At 35.1% G+C, this 27054-nt stretch overlaps 7 protein-coding genes across 7 annotated transcripts; all 7 read left to right on the forward strand.

The window, feature by feature from the left end:
* Positions 1–1487: 1487 nt before the first annotated feature.
* On the forward strand, positions 1488–2155 carry LOC143060248 (histone H5-like). The gene has a single exon (XM_076233562.1). The coding sequence runs from the start codon at positions 1515–1517 to the stop codon at positions 2088–2090; it is 576 nt and encodes a 191-aa protein (XP_076089677.1). The 5' UTR covers positions 1488–1514; the 3' UTR covers positions 2091–2155.
* A 3016-nt stretch (positions 2156–5171) lies between these two features.
* Positions 5172–5839, forward strand: LOC143060259 (histone H5-like). Its single transcript, XM_076233575.1, has one exon. The coding sequence runs from the start codon at positions 5199–5201 to the stop codon at positions 5772–5774; it is 576 nt and encodes a 191-aa protein (XP_076089690.1). The 5' UTR covers positions 5172–5198; the 3' UTR covers positions 5775–5839.
* Positions 5840–8855: 3016 nt separating this feature from the next.
* Positions 8856–9523, forward strand: LOC143060262 (histone H5-like). Its single transcript, XM_076233578.1, has one exon. It carries the CDS (start codon positions 8883–8885, stop codon positions 9456–9458), a length of 576 nt encoding a protein of 191 aa, XP_076089693.1. The 5' UTR covers positions 8856–8882; the 3' UTR covers positions 9459–9523.
* Positions 9524–12539: 3016 nt separating this feature from the next.
* On the forward strand, positions 12540–13207 carry LOC143060270 (histone H5-like). The gene has a single exon (XM_076233586.1). The coding sequence runs from the start codon at positions 12567–12569 to the stop codon at positions 13140–13142; it is 576 nt and encodes a 191-aa protein (XP_076089701.1). The 5' UTR covers positions 12540–12566; the 3' UTR covers positions 13143–13207.
* A 3015-nt stretch (positions 13208–16222) lies between these two features.
* Positions 16223–16890, forward strand: LOC143060258 (histone H5-like). The gene has a single exon (XM_076233574.1). It carries the CDS (start codon positions 16250–16252, stop codon positions 16823–16825), a length of 576 nt encoding a protein of 191 aa, XP_076089689.1. The 5' UTR covers positions 16223–16249; the 3' UTR covers positions 16826–16890.
* Positions 16891–19906: 3016 nt separating this feature from the next.
* LOC143060268 (histone H5-like) lies at positions 19907–20574 on the forward strand. Its single transcript, XM_076233584.1, has one exon. The coding sequence runs from the start codon at positions 19934–19936 to the stop codon at positions 20507–20509; it is 576 nt and encodes a 191-aa protein (XP_076089699.1). The 5' UTR covers positions 19907–19933; the 3' UTR covers positions 20510–20574.
* Positions 20575–23590: 3016 nt separating this feature from the next.
* LOC143060261 (histone H5-like) lies at positions 23591–24258 on the forward strand. Its single transcript, XM_076233577.1, has one exon. The coding sequence runs from the start codon at positions 23618–23620 to the stop codon at positions 24191–24193; it is 576 nt and encodes a 191-aa protein (XP_076089692.1). The 5' UTR covers positions 23591–23617; the 3' UTR covers positions 24194–24258.
* The last annotated feature ends 2796 nt before the right edge of the window (positions 24259–27054 follow it).

Here is a 27054-nt window from a genome sequence, read left to right on the forward strand (position 1 = left end):
TAGATCTTGTACTAACATCCATTAAACGCTATGCTAATATGTCTTCAAAAGAGAACCCTATTTATTATTTTATTTTAATCTATTTTTTCTTCGTTTCAATCTTGGTTTTTGATTCTTTTTACATTAAATCTGCTTATTACTGTTGCAATAGTTTACAAATATTTTTAGTCCAAATACAATTCATTGAAAATATATCCCCCCTTTTTTCTCCGGATTTTTTTTTTTTTTTGAAAAGGGGGGGGGGGGGGCTGGAGGTTTAGTTAAATACAGTGGAAAAATGTTTTGCCCAAAGTCCAATGGTTCACACTGATGTGTTTTTGTCCTTCTGTCTCTTTTTAATCGTCCGTGTCACGGGATGCTGCTTCACCCTTTACCGGTTCTGGTTTCACTTGCATAGCTTATATATATAGGTATAATGCATATGTATAGCCAGAGTCTTCACTGTGACACACATTTCCCTTTTTGGAGGGAAATAAATGAACTTTTGTAATTGTCAATTAAGATACAAATGATATGTACCACTTTCGAATTATAAAACTACAAAAATCTTCGTGTTTTGTTTTTGTTTTGTTGTTTTGTTGTTTTGTTTGTATCGAAACTTTCAGGCGGCCCGGCCACTTTGAGCTCAGATCATCGGTTATTGATAATAAAATTAATTAAATATACTTTGTTGAAAAATATGGTATATTCTATAAGACATATTCGATGTTTTGACTTGAAAGTGCGCAAATTGTACATGCAAATGGAAATAAAAGCGAAGACGCATCATACAGAACAGTTGTCCAGTGCCTCAGATCCACTGAAAACAAAGTCGCTCTCTGAAAAGTTCCCAACGCTAGATTAAATAAAAAGATGTTTCAAATTCGTATTCTAGATATTGGGTTTGTTCATTCGAATCTTGAATGTTTGCGAAATTTTGCTCGGGTTGAATAAAAATGTTATTTGAAGTTTTAGTAAAAATCTGCAATTAAACAATGGCGCGTGAACTTTTTGTGTGTTTCCCTCTAGCTGGAAACAAACTTATTACGAGGAGGAACATGCTTCCAGTGAATAAAAACGGAAAGAAACCTAAAGAGAAATGATTTTTCTTCCGCTGTACAATTTTACGACGATAGAATATTTGTGTAATGAGAAAAACTCGTAAATTTTCTGTCAACATACCTGCGAAGACAATTCAGTCGGTTCTACTTTAACTATTAATATCTTTTTACTGTGTACATCGAAAAATACACAGTTTATCTAACATGCAAGATTAATGACTGTTGAGCAATTTGGTATGCTATATGTGAATGTTTTTGATAGAATTATACTATAAATTATCATAAAAGTCTTCGAAGAAGCACATAATCATTTTACCGAGATCGCGTAATGGATTTTACAAGTTATTTTTAAGGGTGTCTTCGTCGAGGTCCGCGTTCGTCTGTTATAAATAAACGAGGCCTGGAATGGCGTTATTTTCAAATCGTTATTCGTAGTATAAACTTCGTAAAGGATAAAATTTTGAATCATTCAAAATGGCAGACGCAACAGCAGCACCAGCAGTAGCACCAGCTAAATCACCAAAGAAAAAGGCAGCAGCCAAGCCAAAGAAGCCTTCCGCACATCCTAAATACAGCGAGATGATTGGAAAAGCCATCGCCGCTTTGAAAGAACGTGGAGGTTCCTCAAGGCAAGCAATTCTGAAGTACATCATGGCCAACTTCAACGTCGGAAAAGATGCCAAGTCAGTAAATGCTCATTTAAAACTTGCACTCAGAGCCGGAGTTAAGAACAACAGTTTGAAGCAGTCCAAGGGAACTGGAGCATCCGGATCTTTCAGAATTGGAGAGGCTAAAGTAGTTAAAAAGAAGCCAGCAAAGGCAAAGAAAGCAGCCAAACCTAAAGCCGCCAAGCCTAAGAAGGCAAAGAGCACACCCAAGAAGAAGAAGCCAGCAGCAAAGAAACCAGCTGGAGAGAAAAAGGCGGCCAAACCAAAGGCAAAAAAACCAGCAGCAAAGAAAGCAGCCAAGCCAAAGAAGCCAGCAGCCAAGTCACCAGCAAAAAAGAAGGCAGCCAAACCAAAAGCCAAGAAGACACCAAAGAAGAAGTAAACTGTTCCAGACTTCAGTCTGCAGAGGCTATTCAGCCACCAAAAGCCCTTTTAAGGGCTACCCAATTTATTCAAAAAGAATCTACAATTGTTGTACATTAGTTATCAAACTAAATCTAGCTGAGCCCTACCCTTTTCTTTACTTTTCTCTGAACTTTGCACTGGTCTCTGAAATATTTTTTGGGGTCAAATTATTTCCATTGTTTGTTTTATTTCACTCCTTGTGACTATACTATTTCTAACACCTAAGTATGCAGCTGTTTTTTTTTTTTATATTTTTTGTGTAGTTAGGCACCATTAAAGTTATATCAGTGTATTTTCACGCACTTATTTGAACTGAATAGAACTTTTTTCTATTCAGTTTTCGTTAGAGTGACAATCTACGAAAATAGGAAGTCATGCTAGGGCTTTATTGTGCTCTTTTTTTTAGGGGGAAGGGGGTCAAAATCACACAGCTAACCTTCAACCGAAAAATCATTTTTGTCATTATGTGAGTTTTTCCATTTCTCTCTTCTTCTTCGTGTTCAACTTGACTGACATTTTTTGTTGGACTTTTTCTACACGTAAGCAAAGTCAAAGGTTGGCTCTCTATTTCATATCAACTAGTCAATGGGGAGGTAACTCTAAAATTAAACTCAGTACTTTTTTTCAGTACTATATAAATAAACTGTTAAAATGTATACAATACAAAAGATGTATAACGTATCGTCAAAATCAGATTAGTAGCAAATGAATGCAGTGACGTTTGTCTGTTATTTATTTATTTTTTTATTTATTATTTGTCAAAATTACTACAATAATATTGTGTATTAAAAGTTGGAAGGAAACTCTAAAGTACGGAGGTTTTTGTTCAACCTTTAACAGTTCTGCAATTATTTTGTCATTTTATTACCTGCGATTTATTATGCAAATATCACTATTCTCTACCTTTCGAATTTCATCTTTGTTTTACTCGTGTATAAAATAAATGCACCTACTTGTTTCTATGTTTCTTTCAAATGGTTGTCCTGTGTTTTTTCTCTTCTTTTTTCTCTCTGTTATTTAGTGTGTGACGACTTGACTGTATCTTTGCTATGTCATTTTAATCTGTCCACAGCACGCGAGGTGAATAAACCCGAAACAATACAGTGACGTCACACGTGACTACTGTGATGACCAGAAACAAGGATGGATGGACGGACAGTGGTACAAAAAGTAAGAAAAAGTTATTTCTCTGATAACAGGTATCGCGTGAATTGTAGGTTCACGGTATAGGTTTTTTTCTCTCATTTTTGAAGATCATATATACAGTTGTCTATAATTGCTTACATCCACTTCATTTGAACTATGGTGGATAGTTGTCTCATTGGCAATCATACCACATCTCCTTATTTTCATATTGAAATGACAGCAACTTAACGACACACACAAACATAGCCTACTAGTATATACGTACATGGGAGACTGAGAAATTCTGTGCTTATTGGAAAATGATAAAAAAAACTTTAAGGTATGCTATGACTAAGCTTTAAATATAAGGTAGAAAGGGAGTAGGAAACACACATATTTTTGTTTATTTGGCCTTAATGAAGAAGAAAACCACACACACAGCATATTAGATCTTGTACTAACATCCATTAAACGCTATGCTAATATGTCTTCAAAAGAGAACCCTATTTATTATTTTATTTTAATCTATTTTTTCTTCGTTTCAATCTTGGTTTTTGATTCTTTTTACATTAAATCTGCTTATTACTGTTGCAATAGTTTACAAATATTTTTAGTCCAAATACAATTCATTGAAAATATATCCCCCCTTTTTTCTCCGGATTTTTTTTTTTTTTTGAAAAGGGGGGGGGGGGGGCTGGAGGTTTAGTTAAATACAGTGGAAAAATGTTTTGCCCAAAGTCCAATGGTTCACACTGATGTGTTTTTGTCCTTCTGTCTCTTTTTAATCGTCCGTGTCACGGGATGCTGCTTCACCCTTTACCGGTTCTGGTTTCACTTGCATAGCTTATATATATAGGTATAATGCATATGTATAGCCAGAGTCTTCACTGTGACACACATTTCCCTTTTTGGAGGGAAATAAATGAACTTTTGTAATTGTCAATTAAGATACAAATGATATGTACCACTTTCGAATTATAAAACTACAAAAATCTTCGTGTTTTGTTTTTGTTTTGTTGTTTTGTTGTTTTGTTTGTATCGAAACTTTCAGGCGGCCCGGCCACTTTGAGCTCAGATCATCGGTTATTGATAATAAAATTAATTAAATATACTTTGTTGAAAAATATGGTATATTCTATAAGACATATTCGATGTTTTGACTTGAAAGTGCGCAAATTGTACATGCAAATGGAAATAAAAGCGAAGACGCATCATACAGAACAGTTGTCCAGTGCCTCAGATCCACTGAAAACAAAGTCGCTCTCTGAAAAGTTCCCAACGCTAGATTAAATAAAAAGATGTTTCAAATTCGTATTCTAGATATTGGGTTTGTTCATTCGAATCTTGAATGTTTGCGAAATTTTGCTCGGGTTGAATAAAAATGTTATTTGAAGTTTTAGTAAAAATCTGCAATTAAACAATGGCGCGTGAACTTTTTGTGTGTTTCCCTCTAGCTGGAAACAAACTTATTACGAGGAGGAACATGCTTCCAGTGAATAAAAACGGAAAGAAACCTAAAGAGAAATGATTTTTCTTCCGCTGTACAATTTTACGACGATAGAATATTTGTGTAATGAGAAAAACTCGTAAATTTTCTGTCAACATACCTGCGAAGACAATTCAGTCGGTTCTACTTTAACTATTAATATCTTTTTACTGTGTACATCGAAAAATACACAGTTTATCTAACATGCAAGATTAATGACTGTTGAGCAATTTGGTATGCTATATGTGAATGTTTTTGATAGAATTATACTATAAATTATCATAAAAGTCTTCGAAGAAGCACATAATCATTTTACCGAGATCGCGTAATGGATTTTACAAGTTATTTTTAAGGGTGTCTTCGTCGAGGTCCGCGTTCGTCTGTTATAAATAAACGAGGCCTGGAATGGCGTTATTTTCAAATCGTTATTCGTAGTATAAACTTCGTAAAGGATAAAATTTTGAATCATTCAAAATGGCAGACGCAACAGCAGCACCAGCAGTAGCACCAGCTAAATCACCAAAGAAAAAGGCAGCAGCCAAGCCAAAGAAGCCTTCCGCACATCCTAAATACAGCGAGATGATTGGAAAAGCCATCGCCGCTTTGAAAGAACGTGGAGGTTCCTCAAGGCAAGCAATTCTGAAGTACATCATGGCCAACTTCAACGTCGGAAAAGATGCCAAGTCAGTAAATGCTCATTTAAAACTTGCACTCAGAGCCGGAGTTAAGAACAACAGTTTGAAGCAGTCCAAGGGAACTGGAGCATCCGGATCTTTCAGAATTGGAGAGGCTAAAGTAGTTAAAAAGAAGCCAGCAAAGGCAAAGAAAGCAGCCAAACCTAAAGCCGCCAAGCCTAAGAAGGCAAAGAGCACACCCAAGAAGAAGAAGCCAGCAGCAAAGAAACCAGCTGGAGAGAAAAAGGCGGCCAAACCAAAGGCAAAAAAACCAGCAGCAAAGAAAGCAGCCAAGCCAAAGAAGCCAGCAGCCAAGTCACCAGCAAAAAAGAAGGCAGCCAAACCAAAAGCCAAGAAGACACCAAAGAAGAAGTAAACTGTTCCAGACTTCAGTCTGCAGAGGCTATTCAGCCACCAAAAGCCCTTTTAAGGGCTACCCAATTTATTCAAAAAGAATCTACAATTGTTGTACATTAGTTATCAAACTAAATCTAGCTGAGCCCTACCCTTTTCTTTACTTTTCTCTGAACTTTGCACTGGTCTCTGAAATATTTTTTGGGGTCAAATTATTTCCATTGTTTGTTTTATTTCACTCCTTGTGACTATACTATTTCTAACACCTAAGTATGCAGCTGTTTTTTTTTTTTATATTTTTTGTGTAGTTAGGCACCATTAAAGTTATATCAGTGTATTTTCACGCACTTATTTGAACTGAATAGAACTTTTTTCTATTCAGTTTTCGTTAGAGTGACAATCTACGAAAATAGGAAGTCATGCTAGGGCTTTATTGTGCTCTTTTTTTTAGGGGGAAGGGGGTCAAAATCACACAGCTAACCTTCAACCGAAAAATCATTTTTGTCATTATGTGAGTTTTTCCATTTCTCTCTTCTTCTTCGTGTTCAACTTGACTGACATTTTTTGTTGGACTTTTTCTACACGTAAGCAAAGTCAAAGGTTGGCTCTCTATTTCATATCAACTAGTCAATGGGGAGGTAACTCTAAAATTAAACTCAGTACTTTTTTTCAGTACTATATAAATAAACTGTTAAAATGTATACAATACAAAAGATGTATAACGTATCGTCAAAATCAGATTAGTAGCAAATGAATGCAGTGACGTTTGTCTGTTATTTATTTATTTTTTTATTTATTATTTGTCAAAATTACTACAATAATATTGTGTATTAAAAGTTGGAAGGAAACTCTAAAGTACGGAGGTTTTTGTTCAACCTTTAACAGTTCTGCAATTATTTTGTCATTTTATTACCTGCGATTTATTATGCAAATATCACTATTCTCTACCTTTCGAATTTCATCTTTGTTTTACTCGTGTATAAAATAAATGCACCTACTTGTTTCTATGTTTCTTTCAAATGGTTGTCCTGTGTTTTTTCTCTTCTTTTTTCTCTCTGTTATTTAGTGTGTGACGACTTGACTGTATCTTTGCTATGTCATTTTAATCTGTCCACAGCACGCGAGGTGAATAAACCCGAAACAATACAGTGACGTCACACGTGACTACTGTGATGACCAGAAACAAGGATGGATGGACGGACAGTGGTACAAAAAGTAAGAAAAAGTTATTTCTCTGATAACAGGTATCGCGTGAATTGTAGGTTCACGGTATAGGTTTTTTTCTCTCATTTTTGAAGATCATATATACAGTTGTCTATAATTGCTTACATCCACTTCATTTGAACTATGGTGGATAGTTGTCTCATTGGCAATCATACCACATCTCCTTATTTTCATATTGAAATGACAGCAACTTAACGACACACACAAACATAGCCTACTAGTATATACGTACATGGGAGACTGAGAAATTCTGTGCTTATTGGAAAATGATAAAAAAAACTTTAAGGTATGCTATGACTAAGCTTTAAATATAAGGTAGAAAGGGAGTAGGAAACACACATATTTTTGTTTATTTGGCCTTAATGAAGAAGAAAACCACACACACAGCATATTAGATCTTGTACTAACATCCATTAAACGCTATGCTAATATGTCTTCAAAAGAGAACCCTATTTATTATTTTATTTTAATCTATTTTTTCTTCGTTTCAATCTTGGTTTTTGATTCTTTTTACATTAAATCTGCTTATTACTGTTGCAATAGTTTACAAATATTTTTAGTCCAAATACAATTCATTGAAAATATATCCCCCCTTTTTTCTCCGGATTTTTTTTTTTTTTTGAAAAGGGGGGGGGGGGGGCTGGAGGTTTAGTTAAATACAGTGGAAAAATGTTTTGCCCAAAGTCCAATGGTTCACACTGATGTGTTTTTGTCCTTCTGTCTCTTTTTAATCGTCCGTGTCACGGGATGCTGCTTCACCCTTTACCGGTTCTGGTTTCACTTGCATAGCTTATATATATAGGTATAATGCATATGTATAGCCAGAGTCTTCACTGTGACACACATTTCCCTTTTTGGAGGGAAATAAATGAACTTTTGTAATTGTCAATTAAGATACAAATGATATGTACCACTTTCGAATTATAAAACTACAAAAATCTTCGTGTTTTGTTTTTGTTTTGTTGTTTTGTTGTTTTGTTTGTATCGAAACTTTCAGGCGGCCCGGCCACTTTGAGCTCAGATCATCGGTTATTGATAATAAAATTAATTAAATATACTTTGTTGAAAAATATGGTATATTCTATAAGACATATTCGATGTTTTGACTTGAAAGTGCGCAAATTGTACATGCAAATGGAAATAAAAGCGAAGACGCATCATACAGAACAGTTGTCCAGTGCCTCAGATCCACTGAAAACAAAGTCGCTCTCTGAAAAGTTCCCAACGCTAGATTAAATAAAAAGATGTTTCAAATTCGTATTCTAGATATTGGGTTTGTTCATTCGAATCTTGAATGTTTGCGAAATTTTGCTCGGGTTGAATAAAAATGTTATTTGAAGTTTTAGTAAAAATCTGCAATTAAACAATGGCGCGTGAACTTTTTGTGTGTTTCCCTCTAGCTGGAAACAAACTTATTACGAGGAGGAACATGCTTCCAGTGAATAAAAACGGAAAGAAACCTAAAGAGAAATGATTTTTCTTCCGCTGTACAATTTTACGACGATAGAATATTTGTGTAATGAGAAAAACTCGTAAATTTTCTGTCAACATACCTGCGAAGACAATTCAGTCGGTTCTACTTTAACTATTAATATCTTTTTACTGTGTACATCGAAAAATACACAGTTTATCTAACATGCAAGATTAATGACTGTTGAGCAATTTGGTATGCTATATGTGAATGTTTTTGATAGAATTATACTATAAATTATCATAAAAGTCTTCGAAGAAGCACATAATCATTTTACCGAGATCGCGTAATGGATTTTACAAGTTATTTTTAAGGGTGTCTTCGTCGAGGTCCGCGTTCGTCTGTTATAAATAAACGAGGCCTGGAATGGCGTTATTTTCAAATCGTTATTCGTAGTATAAACTTCGTAAAGGATAAAATTTTGAATCATTCAAAATGGCAGACGCAACAGCAGCACCAGCAGTAGCACCAGCTAAATCACCAAAGAAAAAGGCAGCAGCCAAGCCAAAGAAGCCTTCCGCACATCCTAAATACAGCGAGATGATTGGAAAAGCCATCGCCGCTTTGAAAGAACGTGGAGGTTCCTCAAGGCAAGCAATTCTGAAGTACATCATGGCCAACTTCAACGTCGGAAAAGATGCCAAGTCAGTAAATGCTCATTTAAAACTTGCACTCAGAGCCGGAGTTAAGAACAACAGTTTGAAGCAGTCCAAGGGAACTGGAGCATCCGGATCTTTCAGAATTGGAGAGGCTAAAGTAGTTAAAAAGAAGCCAGCAAAGGCAAAGAAAGCAGCCAAACCTAAAGCCGCCAAGCCTAAGAAGGCAAAGAGCACACCCAAGAAGAAGAAGCCAGCAGCAAAGAAACCAGCTGGAGAGAAAAAGGCGGCCAAACCAAAGGCAAAAAAACCAGCAGCAAAGAAAGCAGCCAAGCCAAAGAAGCCAGCAGCCAAGTCACCAGCAAAAAAGAAGGCAGCCAAACCAAAAGCCAAGAAGACACCAAAGAAGAAGTAAACTGTTCCAGACTTCAGTCTGCAGAGGCTATTCAGCCACCAAAAGCCCTTTTAAGGGCTACCCAATTTATTCAAAAAGAATCTACAATTGTTGTACATTAGTTATCAAACTAAATCTAGCTGAGCCCTACCCTTTTCTTTACTTTTCTCTGAACTTTGCACTGGTCTCTGAAATATTTTTTGGGGTCAAATTATTTCCATTGTTTGTTTTATTTCACTCCTTGTGACTATACTATTTCTAACACCTAAGTATGCAGCTGTTTTTTTTTTTTATATTTTTTGTGTAGTTAGGCACCATTAAAGTTATATCAGTGTATTTTCACGCACTTATTTGAACTGAATAGAACTTTTTTCTATTCAGTTTTCGTTAGAGTGACAATCTACGAAAATAGGAAGTCATGCTAGGGCTTTATTGTGCTCTTTTTTTTAGGGGGAAGGGGGTCAAAATCACACAGCTAACCTTCAACCGAAAAATCATTTTTGTCATTATGTGAGTTTTTCCATTTCTCTCTTCTTCTTCGTGTTCAACTTGACTGACATTTTTTGTTGGACTTTTTCTACACGTAAGCAAAGTCAAAGGTTGGCTCTCTATTTCATATCAACTAGTCAATGGGGAGGTAACTCTAAAATTAAACTCAGTACTTTTTTTCAGTACTATATAAATAAACTGTTAAAATGTATACAATACAAAAGATGTATAACGTATCGTCAAAATCAGATTAGTAGCAAATGAATGCAGTGACGTTTGTCTGTTATTTATTTATTTTTTTATTTATTATTTGTCAAAATTACTACAATAATATTGTGTATTAAAAGTTGGAAGGAAACTCTAAAGTACGGAGGTTTTTGTTCAACCTTTAACAGTTCTGCAATTATTTTGTCATTTTATTACCTGCGATTTATTATGCAAATATCACTATTCTCTACCTTTCGAATTTCATCTTTGTTTTACTCGTGTATAAAATAAATGCACCTACTTGTTTCTATGTTTCTTTCAAATGGTTGTCCTGTGTTTTTTCTCTTCTTTTTTCTCTCTGTTATTTAGTGTGTGACGACTTGACTGTATCTTTGCTATGTCATTTTAATCTGTCCACAGCACGCGAGGTGAATAAACCCGAAACAATACAGTGACGTCACACGTGACTACTGTGATGACCAGAAACAAGGATGGATGGACGGACAGTGGTACAAAAAGTAAGAAAAAGTTATTTCTCTGATAACAGGTATCGCGTGAATTGTAGGTTCACGGTATAGGTTTTTTTCTCTCATTTTTGAAGATCATATATACAGTTGTCTATAATTGCTTACATCCACTTCATTTGAACTATGGTGGATAGTTGTCTCATTGGCAATCATACCACATCTCCTTATTTTCATATTGAAATGACAGCAACTTAACGACACACACAAACATAGCCTACTAGTATATACGTACATGGGAGACTGAGAAATTCTGTGCTTATTGGAAAATGATAAAAAAAACTTTAAGGTATGCTATGACTAAGCTTTAAATATAAGGTAGAAAGGGAGTAGGAAACACACATATTTTTGTTTATTTGGCCTTAATGAAGAAGAAAACCACACACACAGCATATTAGATCTTGTACTAACATCCATTAAACGCTATGCTAATATGTCTTCAAAAGAGAACCCTATTTATTATTTTATTTTAATCTATTTTTTCTTCGTTTCAATCTTGGTTTTTGATTCTTTTTACATTAAATCTGCTTATTACTGTTGCAATAGTTTACAAATATTTTTAGTCCAAATACAATTCATTGAAAATATATCCCCCCTTTTTTCTCCGGATTTTTTTTTTTTTTTGAAAAGGGGGGGGGGGGGGCTGGAGGTTTAGTTAAATACAGTGGAAAAATGTTTTGCCCAAAGTCCAATGGTTCACACTGATGTGTTTTTGTCCTTCTGTCTCTTTTTAATCGTCCGTGTCACGGGATGCTGCTTCACCCTTTACCGGTTCTGGTTTCACTTGCATAGCTTATATATATAGGTATAATGCATATGTATAGCCAGAGTCTTCACTGTGACACACATTTCCCTTTTTGGAGGGAAATAAATGAACTTTTGTAATTGTCAATTAAGATACAAATGATATGTACCACTTTCGAATTATAAAACTACAAAAATCTTCGTGTTTTGTTTTTGTTTTGTTGTTTTGTTGTTTTGTTTGTATCGAAACTTTCAGGCGGCCCGGCCACTTTGAGCTCAGATCATCGGTTATTGATAATAAAATTAATTAAATATACTTTGTTGAAAAATATGGTATATTCTATAAGACATATTCGATGTTTTGACTTGAAAGTGCGCAAATTGTACATGCAAATGGAAATAAAAGCGAAGACGCATCATACAGAACAGTTGTCCAGTGCCTCAGATCCACTGAAAACAAAGTCGCTCTCTGAAAAGTTCCCAACGCTAGATTAAATAAAAAGATGTTTCAAATTCGTATTCTAGATATTGGGTTTGTTCATTCGAATCTTGAATGTTTGCGAAATTTTGCTCGGGTTGAATAAAAATGTTATTTGAAGTTTTAGTAAAAATCTGCAATTAAACAATGGCGCGTGAACTTTTTGTGTGTTTCCCTCTAGCTGGAAACAAACTTATTACGAGGAGGAACATGCTTCCAGTGAATAAAAACGGAAAGAAACCTAAAGAGAAATGATTTTTCTTCCGCTGTACAATTTTACGACGATAGAATATTTGTGTAATGAGAAAAACTCGTAAATTTTCTGTCAACATACCTGCGAAGACAATTCAGTCGGTTCTACTTTAACTATTAATATCTTTTTACTGTGTACATCGAAAAATACACAGTTTATCTAACATGCAAGATTAATGACTGTTGAGCAATTTGGTATGCTATATGTGAATGTTTTTGATAGAATTATACTATAAATTATCATAAAAGTCTTCGAAGAAGCACATAATCATTTTACCGAGATCGCGTAATGGATTTTACAAGTTATTTTTAAGGGTGTCTTCGTCGAGGTCCGCGTTCGTCTGTTATAAATAAACGAGGCCTGGAATGGCGTTATTTTCAAATCGTTATTCGTAGTATAAACTTCGTAAAGGATAAAATTTTGAATCATTCAAAATGGCAGACGCAACAGCAGCACCAGCAGTAGCACCAGCTAAATCACCAAAGAAAAAGGCAGCAGCCAAGCCAAAGAAGCCTTCCGCACATCCTAAATACAGCGAGATGATTGGAAAAGCCATCGCCGCTTTGAAAGAGCGTGGAGGTTCCTCAAGGCAAGCAATTCTGAAGTACATCATGGCCAACTTCAACGTCGGAAAAGATGCCAAGTCAGTAAATGCTCATTTAAAACTTGCACTCAGAGCCGGAGTTAAGAACAACAGTTTGAAGCAGTCCAAGGGAACTGGAGCATCCGGATCTTTCAGAATTGGAGAGGCTAAAGTAGTTAAAAAGAAGCCAGCAAAGGCAAAGAAAGCAGCCAAACCTAAAGCCGCCAAGCCTAAGAAGGCAAAGAGCACACCCAAGAAGAAGAAGCCAGCAGCAAAGAAACCAGCTGGAGAGAAAAAGGCGGCCAAACCAAAGGCAAAAAAACCAGCAGCAAAGAAAGCAGCCAAGCCAAAGAAGCCAGCAGCCAAGTCACCAGCAAAAAAGAAGGCAGCCAAACCAAAAGCCAAGAAGACACCAAAGAAGAAGTAAACTGTTCCAGACTTCAGTCTGCAGAGGCTATTCAGCCACCAAAAGCCCTTTTAAGGGCTACCCAATTTATTCAAAAAGAATCTACAATTGTTGTACATTAGTTATCAAACTAAATCTAGCTGAGCCCTACCCTTTTCTTTACTTTTCTCTGAACTTTGCACTGGTCTCTGAAATATTTTTTGGGGTCAAATTATTTCCATTGTTTGTTTTATTTCACTCCTTGTGACTATACTATTTCTAACACCTAAGTATGCAGCTGTTTTTTTTTTTTATATTTTTTGTGTAGTTAGGCACCATTAAAGTTATATCAGTGTATTTTCACGCACTTATTTGAACTGAATAGAACTTTTTTCTATTCAGTTTTCGTTAGAGTGACAATCTACGAAAATAGGAAGTCATGCTAGGGCTTTATTGTGCTCTTTTTTTTAGGGGGAAGGGGGTCAAAATCACACAGCTAACCTTCAACCGAAAAATCATTTTTGTCATTATGTGAGTTTTTCCATTTCTCTCTTCTTCTTCGTGTTCAACTTGACTGACATTTTTTGTTGGACTTTTTCTACACGTAAGCAAAGTCAAAGGTTGGCTCTCTATTTCATATCAACTAGTCAATGGGGAGGTAACTCTAAAATTAAACTCAGTACTTTTTTTCAGTACTATATAAATAAACTGTTAAAATGTATACAATACAAAAGATGTATAACGTATCGTCAAAATCAGATTAGTAGCAAATGAATGCAGTGACGTTTGTCTGTTATTTATTTATTTTTTTATTTATTATTTGTCAAAATTACTACAATAATATTGTGTATTAAAAGTTGGAAGGAAACTCTAAAGTACGGAGGTTTTTGTTCAACCTTTAACAGTTCTGCAATTATTTTGTCATTTTATTACCTGCGATTTATTATGCAAATATCACTATTCTCTACCTTTCGAATTTCATCTTTGTTTTACTCGTGTATAAAATAAATGCACCTACTTGTTTCTATGTTTCTTTCAAATGGTTGTCCTGTGTTTTTTCTCTTCTTTTTTCTCTCTGTTATTTAGTGTGTGACGACTTGACTGTATCTTTGCTATGTCATTTTAATCTGTCCACAGCACGCGAGGTGAATAAACCCGAAACAATACAGTGACGTCACACGTGACTACTGTGATGACCAGAAACAAGGATGGATGGACGGACAGTGGTACAAAAAGTAAGAAAAAGTTATTTCTCTGATAACAGGTATCGCGTGAATTGTAGGTTCACGGTATAGGTTTTTTTCTCTCATTTTTGAAGATCATATATACAGTTGTCTATAATTGCTTACATCCACTTCATTTGAACTATGGTGGATAGTTGTCTCATTGGCAATCATACCACATCTCCTTATTTTCATATTGAAATGACAGCAACTTAACGACACACACAAACATAGCCTACTAGTATATACGTACATGGGAGACTGAGAAATTCTGTGCTTATTGGAAAATGATAAAAAAAACTTTAAGGTATGCTATGACTAAGCTTTAAATATAAGGTAGAAAGGGAGTAGGAAACACACATATTTTTGTTTATTTGGCCTTAATGAAGAAGAAAACCACACACACAGCATATTAGATCTTGTACTAACATCCATTAAACGATATGCTAATATGTCTTCAAAAGAGAACCCTATTTATTATTTTATTTTAATCTATTTTTTCTTCGTTTCAATCTTGGTTTTTGATTCTTTTTACATTAAATCTGCTTATTACTGTTGCAATAGTTTACAAATATTTTTAGTCCAAATACAATTCATTGAAAATATATCCCCCCTTTTTTCTCCGGATTTTTTTTTTTTTTTGAAAAGGGGGGGGGGGGGCTGGAGGTTTAGTTAAATACAGTGGAAAAATGTTTTGCCCAAAGTCCAATGGTTCACACTGATGTGTTTTTGTCCTTCTGTCTCTTTTTAATCGTCCGTGTCACGGGATGCTGCTTCACCCTTTACCGGTTCTGGTTTCACTTGCATAGCTTATATATATAGGTATAATGCATATGTATAGCCAGAGTCTTCACTGTGACACACATTTCCCTTTTTGGAGGGAAATAAATGAACTTTTGTAATTGTCAATTAAGATACAAATGATATGTACCACTTTCGAATTATAAAACTACAAAAATCTTCGTGTTTTGTTTTTGTTTTGTTGTTTTGTTGTTTTGTTTGTATCGAAACTTTCAGGCGGCCCGGCCACTTTGAGCTCAGATCATCGGTTATTGATAATAAAATTAATTAAATATACTTTGTTGAAAAATATGGTATATTCTATAAGACATATTCGATGTTTTGACTTGAAAGTGCGCAAATTGTACATGCAAATGGAAATAAAAGCGAAGACGCATCATACAGAACAGTTGTCCAGTGCCTCAGATCCACTGAAAACAAAGTCGCTCTCTGAAAAGTTCCCAACGCTAGATTAAATAAAAAGATGTTTCAAATTCGTATTCTAGATATTGGGTTTGTTCATTCGAATCTTGAATGTTTGCGAAATTTTGCTCGGGTTGAATAAAAATGTTATTTGAAGTTTTAGTAAAAATCTGCAATTAAACAATGGCGCGTGAACTTTTTGTGTGTTTCCCTCTAGCTGGAAACAAACTTATTACGAGGAGGAACATGCTTCCAGTGAATAAAAACGGAAAGAAACCTAAAGAGAAATGATTTTTCTTCCGCTGTACAATTTTACGACGATAGAATATTTGTGTAATGAGAAAAACTCGTAAATTTTCTGTCAACATACCTGCGAAGACAATTCAGTCGGTTCTACTTTAACTATTAATATCTTTTTACTGTGTACATCGAAAAATACACAGTTTATCTAACATGCAAGATTAATGACTGTTGAGCAATTTGGTATGCTATATGTGAATGTTTTTGATAGAATTATACTATAAATTATCATAAAAGTCTTCGAAGAAGCACATAATCATTTTACCGAGATCGCGTAATGGATTTTACAAGTTATTTTTAAGGGTGTCTTCGTCGAGGTCCGCGTTCGTCTGTTATAAATAAACGAGGCCTGGAATGGCGTTATTTTCAAATCGTTATTCGTAGTATAAACTTCGTAAAGGATAAAATTTTGAATCATTCAAAATGGCAGACGCAACAGCAGCACCAGCAGTAGCACCAGCTAAATCACCAAAGAAAAAGGCAGCAGCCAAGCCAAAGAAGCCTTCCGCACATCCTAAATACAGCGAGATGATTGGAAAAGCCATCGCCGCTTTGAAAGAACGTGGAGGTTCCTCAAGGCAAGCAATTCTGAAGTACATCATGGCCAACTTCAACGTCGGAAAAGATGCCAAGTCAGTAAATGCTCATTTAAAACTTGCACTCAGAGCCGGAGTTAAGAACAACAGTTTGAAGCAGTCCAAGGGAACTGGAGCATCCGGATCTTTCAGAATTGGAGAGGCTAAAGTAGTTAAAAAGAAGCCAGCAAAGGCAAAGAAAGCAGCCAAACCTAAAGCCGCCAAGCCTAAGAAGGCAAAGAGCACACCCAAGAAGAAGAAGCCAGCAGCAAAGAAACCAGCTGGAGAGAAAAAGGCGGCCAAACCAAAGGCAAAAAAACCAGCAGCAAAGAAAGCAGCCAAGCCAAAGAAGCCAGCAGCCAAGTCACCAGCAAAAAAGAAGGCAGCCAAACCAAAAGCCAAGAAGACACCAAAGAAGAAGTAAACTGTTCCAGACTTCAGTCTGCAGAGGCTATTCAGCCACCAAAAGCCCTTTTAAGGGCTACCCAATTTATTCAAAAAGAATCTACAATTGTTGTACATTAGTTATCAAACTAAATCTAGCTGAGCCCTACCCTTTTCTTTACTTTTCTCTGAACTTTGCACTGGTCTCTGAAATATTTTTTGGGGTCAAATTATTTCCATTGTTTGTTTTATTTCACTCCTTGTGACTATACTATTTCTAACACCTAAGTATGCAGCTGTTTTTTTTTTTTATATTTTTTGTGTAGTTAGGCACCATTAAAGTTATATCAGTGTATTTTCACGCACTTATTTGAACTGAATAGAACTTTTTTCTATTCAGTTTTCGTTAGAGTGACAATCTACGAAAATAGGAAGTCATGCTAGGGCTTTATTGTGCTCTTTTTTTTAGGGGGAAGGGGGTCAAAATCACACAGCTAACCTTCAACCGAAAAATCATTTTTGTCATTATGTGAGTTTTTCCATTTCTCTCTTCTTCTTCGTGTTCAACTTGACTGACATTTTTTGTTGGACTTTTTCTACACGTAAGCAAAGTCAAAGGTTGGCTCTCTATTTCATATCAACTAGTCAATGGGGAGGTAACTCTAAAATTAAACTCAGTACTTTTTTTCAGTACTATATAAATAAACTGTTAAAATGTATACAATACAAAAGATGTATAACGTATCGTCAAAATCAGATTAGTAGCAAATGAATGCAGTGACGTTTGTCTGTTATTTATTTATTTTTTTATTTATTATTTGTCAAAATTACTACAATAATATTGTGTATTAAAAGTTGGAAGGAAACTCTAAAGTACGGAGGTTTTTGTTCAACCTTTAACAGTTCTGCAATTATTTTGTCATTTTATTACCTGCGATTTATTATGCAAATATCACTATTCTCTACCTTTCGAATTTCATCTTTGTTTTACTCGTGTATAAAATAAATGCACCTACTTGTTTCTATGTTTCTTTCAAATGGTTGTCCTGTGTTTTTTCTCTTCTTTTTTCTCTCTGTTATTTAGTGTGTGACGACTTGACTGTATCTTTGCTATGTCATTTTAATCTGTCCACAGCACGCGAGGTGAATAAACCCGAAACAATACAGTGACGTCACACGTGACTACTGTGATGACCAGAAACAAGGATGGATGGACGGACAGTGGTACAAAAAGTAAGAAAAAGTTATTTCTCTGATAACAGGTATCGCGTGAATTGTAGGTTCACGGTATAGGTTTTTTTCTCTCATTTTTGAAGATCATATATACAGTTGTCTATAATTGCTTACATCCACTTCATTTGAACTATGGTGGATAGTTGTCTCATTGGCAATCATACCACATCTCCTTATTTTCATATTGAAATGACAGCAACTTAACGACACACACAAACATAGCCTACTAGTATATACGTACATGGGAGACTGAGAAATTCTGTGCTTATTGGAAAATGATAAAAAAAACTTTAAGGTATGCTATGACTAAGCTTTAAATATAAGGTAGAAAGGGAGTAGGAAACACACATATTTTTGTTTATTTGGCCTTAATGAAGAAGAAAACCACACACACAGCATATTAGATCTTGTACTAACATCCATTAAACGCTATGCTAATATGTCTTCAAAAGAGAACCCTATTTATTATTTTATTTTAATCTATTTTTTCTTCGTTTCAATCTTGGTTTTTGATTCTTTTTACATTAAATCTGCTTATTACTGTTGCAATAGTTTACAAATATTTTTAGTCCAAATACAATTCATTGAAAATATATCCCCCCTTTTTTCTCCGGATTTTTTTTTTTTTTTGAAAAGGGGGGGGGGGGGGCTGGAGGTTTAGTTAAATACAGTGGAAAAATGTTTTGCCCAAAGTCCAATGGTTCACACTGATGTGTTTTTGTCCTTCTGTCTCTTTTTAATCGTCCGTGTCACGGGATGCTGCTTCACCCTTTACCGGTTCTGGTTTCACTTGCATAGCTTATATATATAGGTATAATGCATATGTATAGCCAGAGTCTTCACTGTGACACACATTTCCCTTTTTGGAGGGAAATAAATGAACTTTTGTAATTGTCAATTAAGATACAAATGATATGTACCACTTTCGAATTATAAAACTACAAAAATCTTCGTGTTTTGTTTTTGTTTTGTTGTTTTGTTGTTTTGTTTGTATCGAAACTTTCAGGCGGCCCGGCCACTTTGAGCTCAGATCATCGGTTATTGATAATAAAATTAATTAAATATACTTTGTTGAAAAATATGGTATATTCTATAAGACATATTCGATGTTTTGACTTGAAAGTGCGCAAATTGTACATGCAAATGGAAATAAAAGCGAAGACGCATCATACAGAACAGTTGTCCAGTGCCTCAGATCCACTGAAAACAAAGTCGCTCTCTGAAAAGTTCCCAACGCTAGATTAAATAAAAAGATGTTTCAAATTCGTATTCTAGATATTGGGTTTGTTCATTCGAATCTTGAATGTTTGCGAAATTTTGCTCGGGTTGAATAAAAATGTTATTTGAAGTTTTAGTAAAAATCTGCAATTAAACAATGGCGCGTGAACTTTTTGTGTGTTTCCCTCTAGCTGGAAACAAACTTATTACGAGGAGGAACATGCTTCCAGTGAATAAAAACGGAAAGAAACCTAAAGAGAAATGATTTTTCTTCCGCTGTACAATTTTACGACGATAGAATATTTGTGTAATGAGAAAAACTCGTAAATTTTCTGTCAACATACCTGCGAAGACAATTCAGTCGGTTCTACTTTAACTATTAATATCTTTTTACTGTGTACATCGAAAAATACACAGTTTATCTAACATGCAAGATTAATGACTGTTGAGCAATTTGGTATGCTATATGTGAATGTTTTTGATAGAATTATACTATAAATTATCATAAAAGTCTTCGAAGAAGCACATAATCATTTTACCGAGATCGCGTAATGGATTTTACAAGTTATTTTTAAGGGTGTCTTCGTCGAGGTCCGCGTTCGTCTGTTATAAATAAACGAGGCCTGGAATGGCGTTATTTTCAAATCGTTATTCGTAGTATAAACTTCGTAAAGGATAAAATTTTGAATCATTCAAAATGGCAGACGCAACAGCAGCACCAGCAGTAGCACCAGCTAAATCACCAAAGAAAAAGGCAGCAGCCAAGCCAAAGAAGCCTTCCGCACATCCTAAATACAGCGAGATGATTGGAAAAGCCATCGCCGCTTTGAAAGAACGTGGAGGTTCCTCAAGGCAAGCAATTCTGAAGTACATCATGGCCAACTTCAACGTCGGAAAAGATGCCAAGTCAGTAAATGCTCATTTAAAACTTGCACTCAGAGCCGGAGTTAAGAACAACAGTTTGAAGCAGTCCAAGGGAACTGGAGCATCCGGATCTTTCAGAATTGGAGAGGCTAAAGTAGTTAAAAAGAAGCCAGCAAAGGCAAAGAAAGCAGCCAAACCTAAAGCCGCCAAGCCTAAGAAGGCAAAGAGCACACCCAAGAAGAAGAAGCCAGCAGCAAAGAAACCAGCTGGAGAGAAAAAGGCGGCCAAACCAAAGGCAAAAAAACCAGCAGCAAAGAAAGCAGCCAAGCCAAAGAAGCCAGCAGCCAAGTCACCAGCAAAAAAGAAGGCAGCCAAACCAAAAGCCAAGAAGACACCAAAGAAGAAGTAAACTGTTCCAGACTTCAGTCTGCAGAGGCTATTCAGCCACCAAAAGCCCTTTTAAGGGCTACCCAATTTATTCAAAAAGAATCTACAATTGTTGTACATTAGTTATCAAACTAAATCTAGCTGAGCCCTACCCTTTTCTTTACTTTTCTCTGAACTTTGCACTGGTCTCTGAAATATTTTTTGGGGTCAAATTATTTCCATTGTTTGTTTTATTTCACTCCTTGTGACTATACTATTTCTAACACCTAAGTATGCAGCTGTTTTTTTTTTTTATATTTTTTGTGTAGTTAGGCACCATTAAAGTTATATCAGTGTATTTTCACGCACTTATTTGAACTGAATAGAACTTTTTTCTATTCAGTTTTCGTTAGAGTGACAATCTACGAAAATAGGAAGTCATGCTAGGGCTTTATTGTGCTCTTTTTTTTAGGGGGAAGGGGGTCAAAATCACACAGCTAACCTTCAACCGAAAAATCATTTTTGTCATTATGTGAGTTTTTCCATTTCTCTCTTCTTCTTCGTGTTCAACTTGACTGACATTTTTTGTTGGACTTTTTCTACACGTAAGCAAAGTCAAAGGTTGGCTCTCTATTTCATATCAACTAGTCAATGGGGAGGTAACTCTAAAATTAAACTCAGTACTTTTTTTCAGTACTATATAAATAAACTGTTAAAATGTATACAATACAAAAGATGTATAACGTATCGTCAAAATCAGATTAGTAGCAAATGAATGCAGTGACGTTTGTCTGTTATTTATTTATTTTTTTATTTATTATTTGTCAAAATTACTACAATAATATTGTGTATTAAAAGTTGGAAGGAAACTCTAAAGTACGGAGGTTTTTGTTCAACCTTTAACAGTTCTGCAATTATTTTGTCATTTTATTACCTGCGATTTATTATGCAAATATCACTATTCTCTACCTTTCGAATTTCATCTTTGTTTTACTCGTGTATAAAATAAATGCACCTACTTGTTTCTATGTTTCTTTCAAATGGTTGTCCTGTGTTTTTTCTCTTCTTTTTTCTCTCTGTTATTTAGTGTGTGACGACTTGACTGTATCTTTGCTATGTCATTTTAATCTGTCCACAGCACGCGAGGTGAATAAACCCGAAACAATACAGTGACGTCACACGTGACTACTGTGATGACCAGAAACAAGGATGGATGGACGGACAGTGGTACAAAAAGTAAGAAAAAGTTATTTCTCTGATAACAGGTATCGCGTGAATTGTAGGTTCACGGTATAGGTTTTTTTCTCTCATTTTTGAAGATCATATATACAGTTGTCTATAATTGCTTACATCCACTTCATTTGAACTATGGTGGATAGTTGTCTCATTGGCAATCATACCACATCTCCTTATTTTCATATTGAAATGACAGCAACTTAACGACACACACAAACATAGCCTACTAGTATATACGTACATGGGAGACTGAGAAATTCTGTGCTTATTGGAAAATGATAAAAAAAACTTTAAGGTATGCTATGACTAAGCTTTAAATATAAGGTAGAAAGGGAGTAGGAAACACACATATTTTTGTTTATTTGGCCTTAATGAAGAAGAAAACCACACACACAGCATATTAGATCTTGTACTAACATCCATTAAACGCTATGCTAATATGTCTTCAAAAGAGAACCCTATTTATTATTTTATTTTAATCTATTTTTTCTTCGTTTCAATCTTGGTTTTTGATTCTTTTTACATTAAATCTGCTTATTACTGTTGCAATAGTTTACAAATATTTTTAGTCCAAATACAATTCATTGAAAATATATCCCCCCTTTTTTCTCCGGATTTTTTTTTTTTTTTGAAAAGGGGGGGGGGGGGGCTGGAGGTTTAGTTAAATACAGTGGAAAAATGTTTTGCCCAAAGTCCAATGGTTCACACTGATGTGTTTTTGTCCTTCTGTCTCTTTTTAATCGTCCGTGTCACGGGATGCTGCTTCACCCTTTACCGGTTCTGGTTTCACTTGCATAGCTTATATATATAGGTATAATGCATATGTATAGCCAGAGTCTTCACTGTGACACACATTTCCCTTTTTGGAGGGAAATAAATGAACTTTTGTAATTGTCAATTAAGATACAAATGATATGTACCACTTTCGAATTATAAAACTACAAAAATCTTCGTGTTTTGTTTTTGTTTTGTTGTTTTGTTGTTTTGTTTGTATCGAAACTTTCAGGCGGCCCGGCCACTTTGAGCTCAGATCATCGGTTATTGATAATAAAATTAATTAAATATACTTTGTTGAAAAATATGGTATATTCTATAAGACATATTCGATGTTTTGACTTGAAAGTGCGCAAATTGTACATGCAAATGGAAATAAAAGCGAAGACGCATCATACAGAACAGTTGTCCAGTGCCTCAGATCCACTGAAAACAAAGTCGCTCTCTGAAAAGTTCCCAACGCTAGATTAAATAAAAAGATGTTTCAAATTCGTATTCTAGATATTGGGTTTGTTCATTCGAATCTTGAATGTTTGCGAAATTTTGCTCGGGTTGAATAAAAATGTTATTTGAAGTTTTAGTAAAAATCTGCAATTAAACAATGGCGCGTGAACTTTTTGTGTGTTTCCCTCTAGCTGGAAACAAACTTATTACGAGGAGGAACATGCTTCCAGTGAATAAAAACGGAAAGAAACCTAAAGAGAAATGATTTTTCTTCCGCTGTACAATTTTACGACGATAGAATATTTGTGTAATGAGAAAAACTCGTAAATTTTCTGTCAACATACCTGCGAAGACAATTCAGTCGGTTCTACTTTAACTATTAATATCTTTTTACTGTGTACATCGAAAAATACACAGTTTATCTAACATGCAAGATTAATGACTGTTGAGCAATTTGGTATGCTATATGTGAATGTTTTTGATAGAATTATACTATAAATTATCATAAAAGTCTTCGAAGAAGCACATAATCATTTTACCGAGATCGCGTAATGGATTTTACAAGTTATTTTTAAGGGTGTCTTCGTCGAGGTCCGCGTTCGTCTGTTATAAATAAACGAGGCCTGGAATGGCGTTATTTTCAAATCGTTATTCGTAGTATAAACTTCGTAAAGGATAAAATTTTGAATCATTCAAAATGGCAGACGCAACAGCAGCACCAGCAGTAGCACCAGCTAAATCACCAAAGAAAAAGGCAGCAGCCAAGCCAAAGAAGCCTTCCGCACATCCTAAATACAGCGAGATGATTGGAAAAGCCATCGCCGCTTTGAAAGAACGTGGAGGTTCCTCAAGGCAAGCAATTCTGAAGTACATCATGGCCAACTTCAACGTCGGAAAAGATGCCAAGTCAGTAAATGCTCATTTAAAACTTGCACTCAGAGCCGGAGTTAAGAACAACAGTTTGAAGCAGTCCAAGGGAACTGGAGCATCCGGATCTTTCAGAATTGGAGAGGCTAAAGTAGTTAAAAAGAAGCCAGCAAAGGCAAAGAAAGCAGCCAAACCTAAAGCCGCCAAGCCTAAGAAGGCAAAGAGCACACCCAAGAAGAAGAAGCCAGCAGCAAAGAAACCAGCTGGAGAGAAAAAGGCGGCCAAACCAAAGGCAAAAAAACCAGCAGCAAAGAAAGCAGCCAAGCCAAAGAAGCCAGCAGCCAAGTCACCAGCAAAAAAGAAGGCAGCCAAACCAAAAGCCAAGAAGACACCAAAGAAGAAGTAAACTGTTCCAGACTTCAGTCTGCAGAGGCTATTCAGCCACCAAAAGCCCTTTTAAGGGCTACCCAATTTATTCAAAAAGAATCTACAATTGTTGTACATTAGTTATCAAACTAAATCTAGCTGAGCCCTACCCTTTTCTTTACTTTTCTCTGAACTTTGCACTGGTCTCTGAAATATTTTTTGGGGTCAAATTATTTCCATTGTTTGTTTTATTTCACTCCTTGTGACTATACTATTTCTAACACCTAAGTATGCAGCTGTTTTTTTTTTTTATATTTTTTGTGTAGTTAGGCACCATTAAAGTTATATCAGTGTATTTTCACGCACTTATTTGAACTGAATAGAACTTTTTTCTATTCAGTTTTCGTTAGAGTGACAATCTACGAAAATAGGAAGTCATGCTAGGGCTTTATTGTGCTCTTTTTTTTAGGGGGAAGGGGGTCAAAATCACACAGCTAACCTTCAACCGAAAAATCATTTTTGTCATTATGTGAGTTTTTCCATTTCTCTCTTCTTCTTCGTGTTCAACTTGACTGACATTTTTTGTTGGACTTTTTCTACACGTAAGCAAAGTCAAAGGTTGGCTCTCTATTTCATATCAACTAGTCAATGGGGAGGTAACTCTAAAATTAAACTCAGTACTTTTTTTCAGTACTATATAAATAAACTGTTAAAATGTATACAATACAAAAGATGTATAACGTATCGTCAAAATCAGATTAGTAGCAAATGAATGCAGTGACGTTTGTCTGTTATTTATTTATTTTTTTATTTATTATTTGTCAAAATTACTACAATAATATTGTGTATTAAAAGTTGGAAGGAAACTCTAAAGTACGGAGGTTTTTGTTCAACCTTTAACAGTTCTGCAATTATTTTGTCATTTTATTACCTGCGATTTATTATGCAAATATCACTATTCTCTACCTTTCGAATTTCATCTTTGTTTTACTCGTGTATAAAATAAATGCACCTACTTGTTTCTATGTTTCTTTCAAATGGTTGTCCTGTGTTTTTTCTCTTCTTTTTTCTCTCTGTTATTTAGTGTGTGACGACTTGACTGTATCTTTGCTATGTCATTTTAATCTGTCCACAGCACGCGAGGTGAATAAACCCGAAACAATACAGTGACGTCACACGTGACTACTGTGATGACCAGAAACAAGGATGGATGGACGGACAGTGGTACAAAAAGTAAGAAAAAGTTATTTCTCTGATAACAGGTATCGCGTGAATTGTAGGTTCACGGTATAGGTTTTTTTCTCTCATTTTTGAAGATCATATATACAGTTGTCTATAATTGCTTACATCCACTTCATTTGAACTATGGTGGATAGTTGTCTCATTGGCAATCATACCACATCTCCTTATTTTCATATTGAAATGACAGCAACTTAACGACACACACAAACATAGCCTACTAGTATATACGTACATGGGAGACTGAGAAATTCTGTGCTTATTGGAAAATGATAAAAAAAACTTTAAGGTATGCTATGACTAAGCTTTAAATATAAGGTAGAAAGGGAGTAGGAAACACACATATTTTTGTTTATTTGGCCTTAATGAAGAAGAAAACCACACACACAGCATATTAGATCTTGTACTAACATCCATTAAACGCTATGCTAATATGTCTTCAAAAGAGAACCCTATTTATTATTTTATTTTAATCTATTTTTTCTTCGTTTCAATCTTGGTTTTTGATTCTTTTTACATTAAATCTGCTTATTACTGTTGCAATAGTTTACAAATATTTTTAGTCCAAATACAATTCATTGAAAATATATCCCCCCTTTTTTCTCCGGATTTTTTTTTTTTTTTGAAAAGGGGGGGGGGGGGGCTGGAGGTTTAGTTAAATACAGTGGAAAAATGTTTTGCCCAAAGTCCAATGGTTCACACTGATGTGTTTTTGTCCTTCTGTCTCTTTTTAATCGTCCGTGTCACGGGATGCTGCTTCACCCTTTACCGGTTCTGGTTTCACTTGCATAGCTTATATATATAGGTATAATGCATATGTATAGCCAGAGTCTTCACTGTGACACACATTTCCCTTTTTGGAGGGAAATAAATGAACTTTTGTAATTGTCAATTAAGATACAAATGATATGTACCACTTTCGAATTATAAAACTACAAAAATCTTCGTGTTTTGTTTTTGTTTTGTTGTTTTGTTGTTTTGTTTGTATCGAAACTTTCAGGCGGCCCGGCCACTTTGAGCTCAGATCATCGGTTATTGATAATAAAATTAATTAAATATACTTTGTTGAAAAATATGGTATATTCTATAAGACATATTCGATGTTTTGACTTGAAAGTGCGCAAATTGTACATGCAAATGGAAATAAAAGCGAAGACGCATCATACAGAACAGTTGTCCAGTGCCTCAGATCCACTGAAAACAAAGTCGCTCTCTGAAAAGTTCCCAACGCTAGATTAAATAAAAAGATGTTTCAAATTCGTATTCTAGATATTGGGTTTGTTCATTCGAATCTTGAATGTTTGCGAAATTTTGCTCGGGTTGAATAAAAATGTTATTTGAAGTTTTAGTAAAAATCTGCAATTAAACAATGGCGCGTGAACTTTTTGTGTGTTTCCCTCTAGCTGGAAACAAACTTATTACGAGGAGGAACATGCTTCCAGTGAATAAAAACGGAAAGAAACCTAAAGAGAAATGATTTTTCTTCCGCTGTACAATTTTACGACGATAGAATATTTGTGTAATGAGAAAAACTCGTAAATTTTCTGTCAACATACCTGCGAAGACAATTCAGTCGGTTCTACTTTAACTATTAATATCTTTTTACTGTGTACATCGAAAAATACACAGTTTATCTAACATGCAAGATTAATGACTGTTGAG

Source organism: Mytilus galloprovincialis, unplaced genomic scaffold (genome assembly GCF_965363235.1).
Source record: "Mytilus galloprovincialis unplaced genomic scaffold, xbMytGall1.hap1.1 HAP1_SCAFFOLD_101, whole genome shotgun sequence".
Classification (NCBI taxonomy): domain Eukaryota; kingdom Metazoa; phylum Mollusca; class Bivalvia; order Mytilida; family Mytilidae; genus Mytilus; species Mytilus galloprovincialis.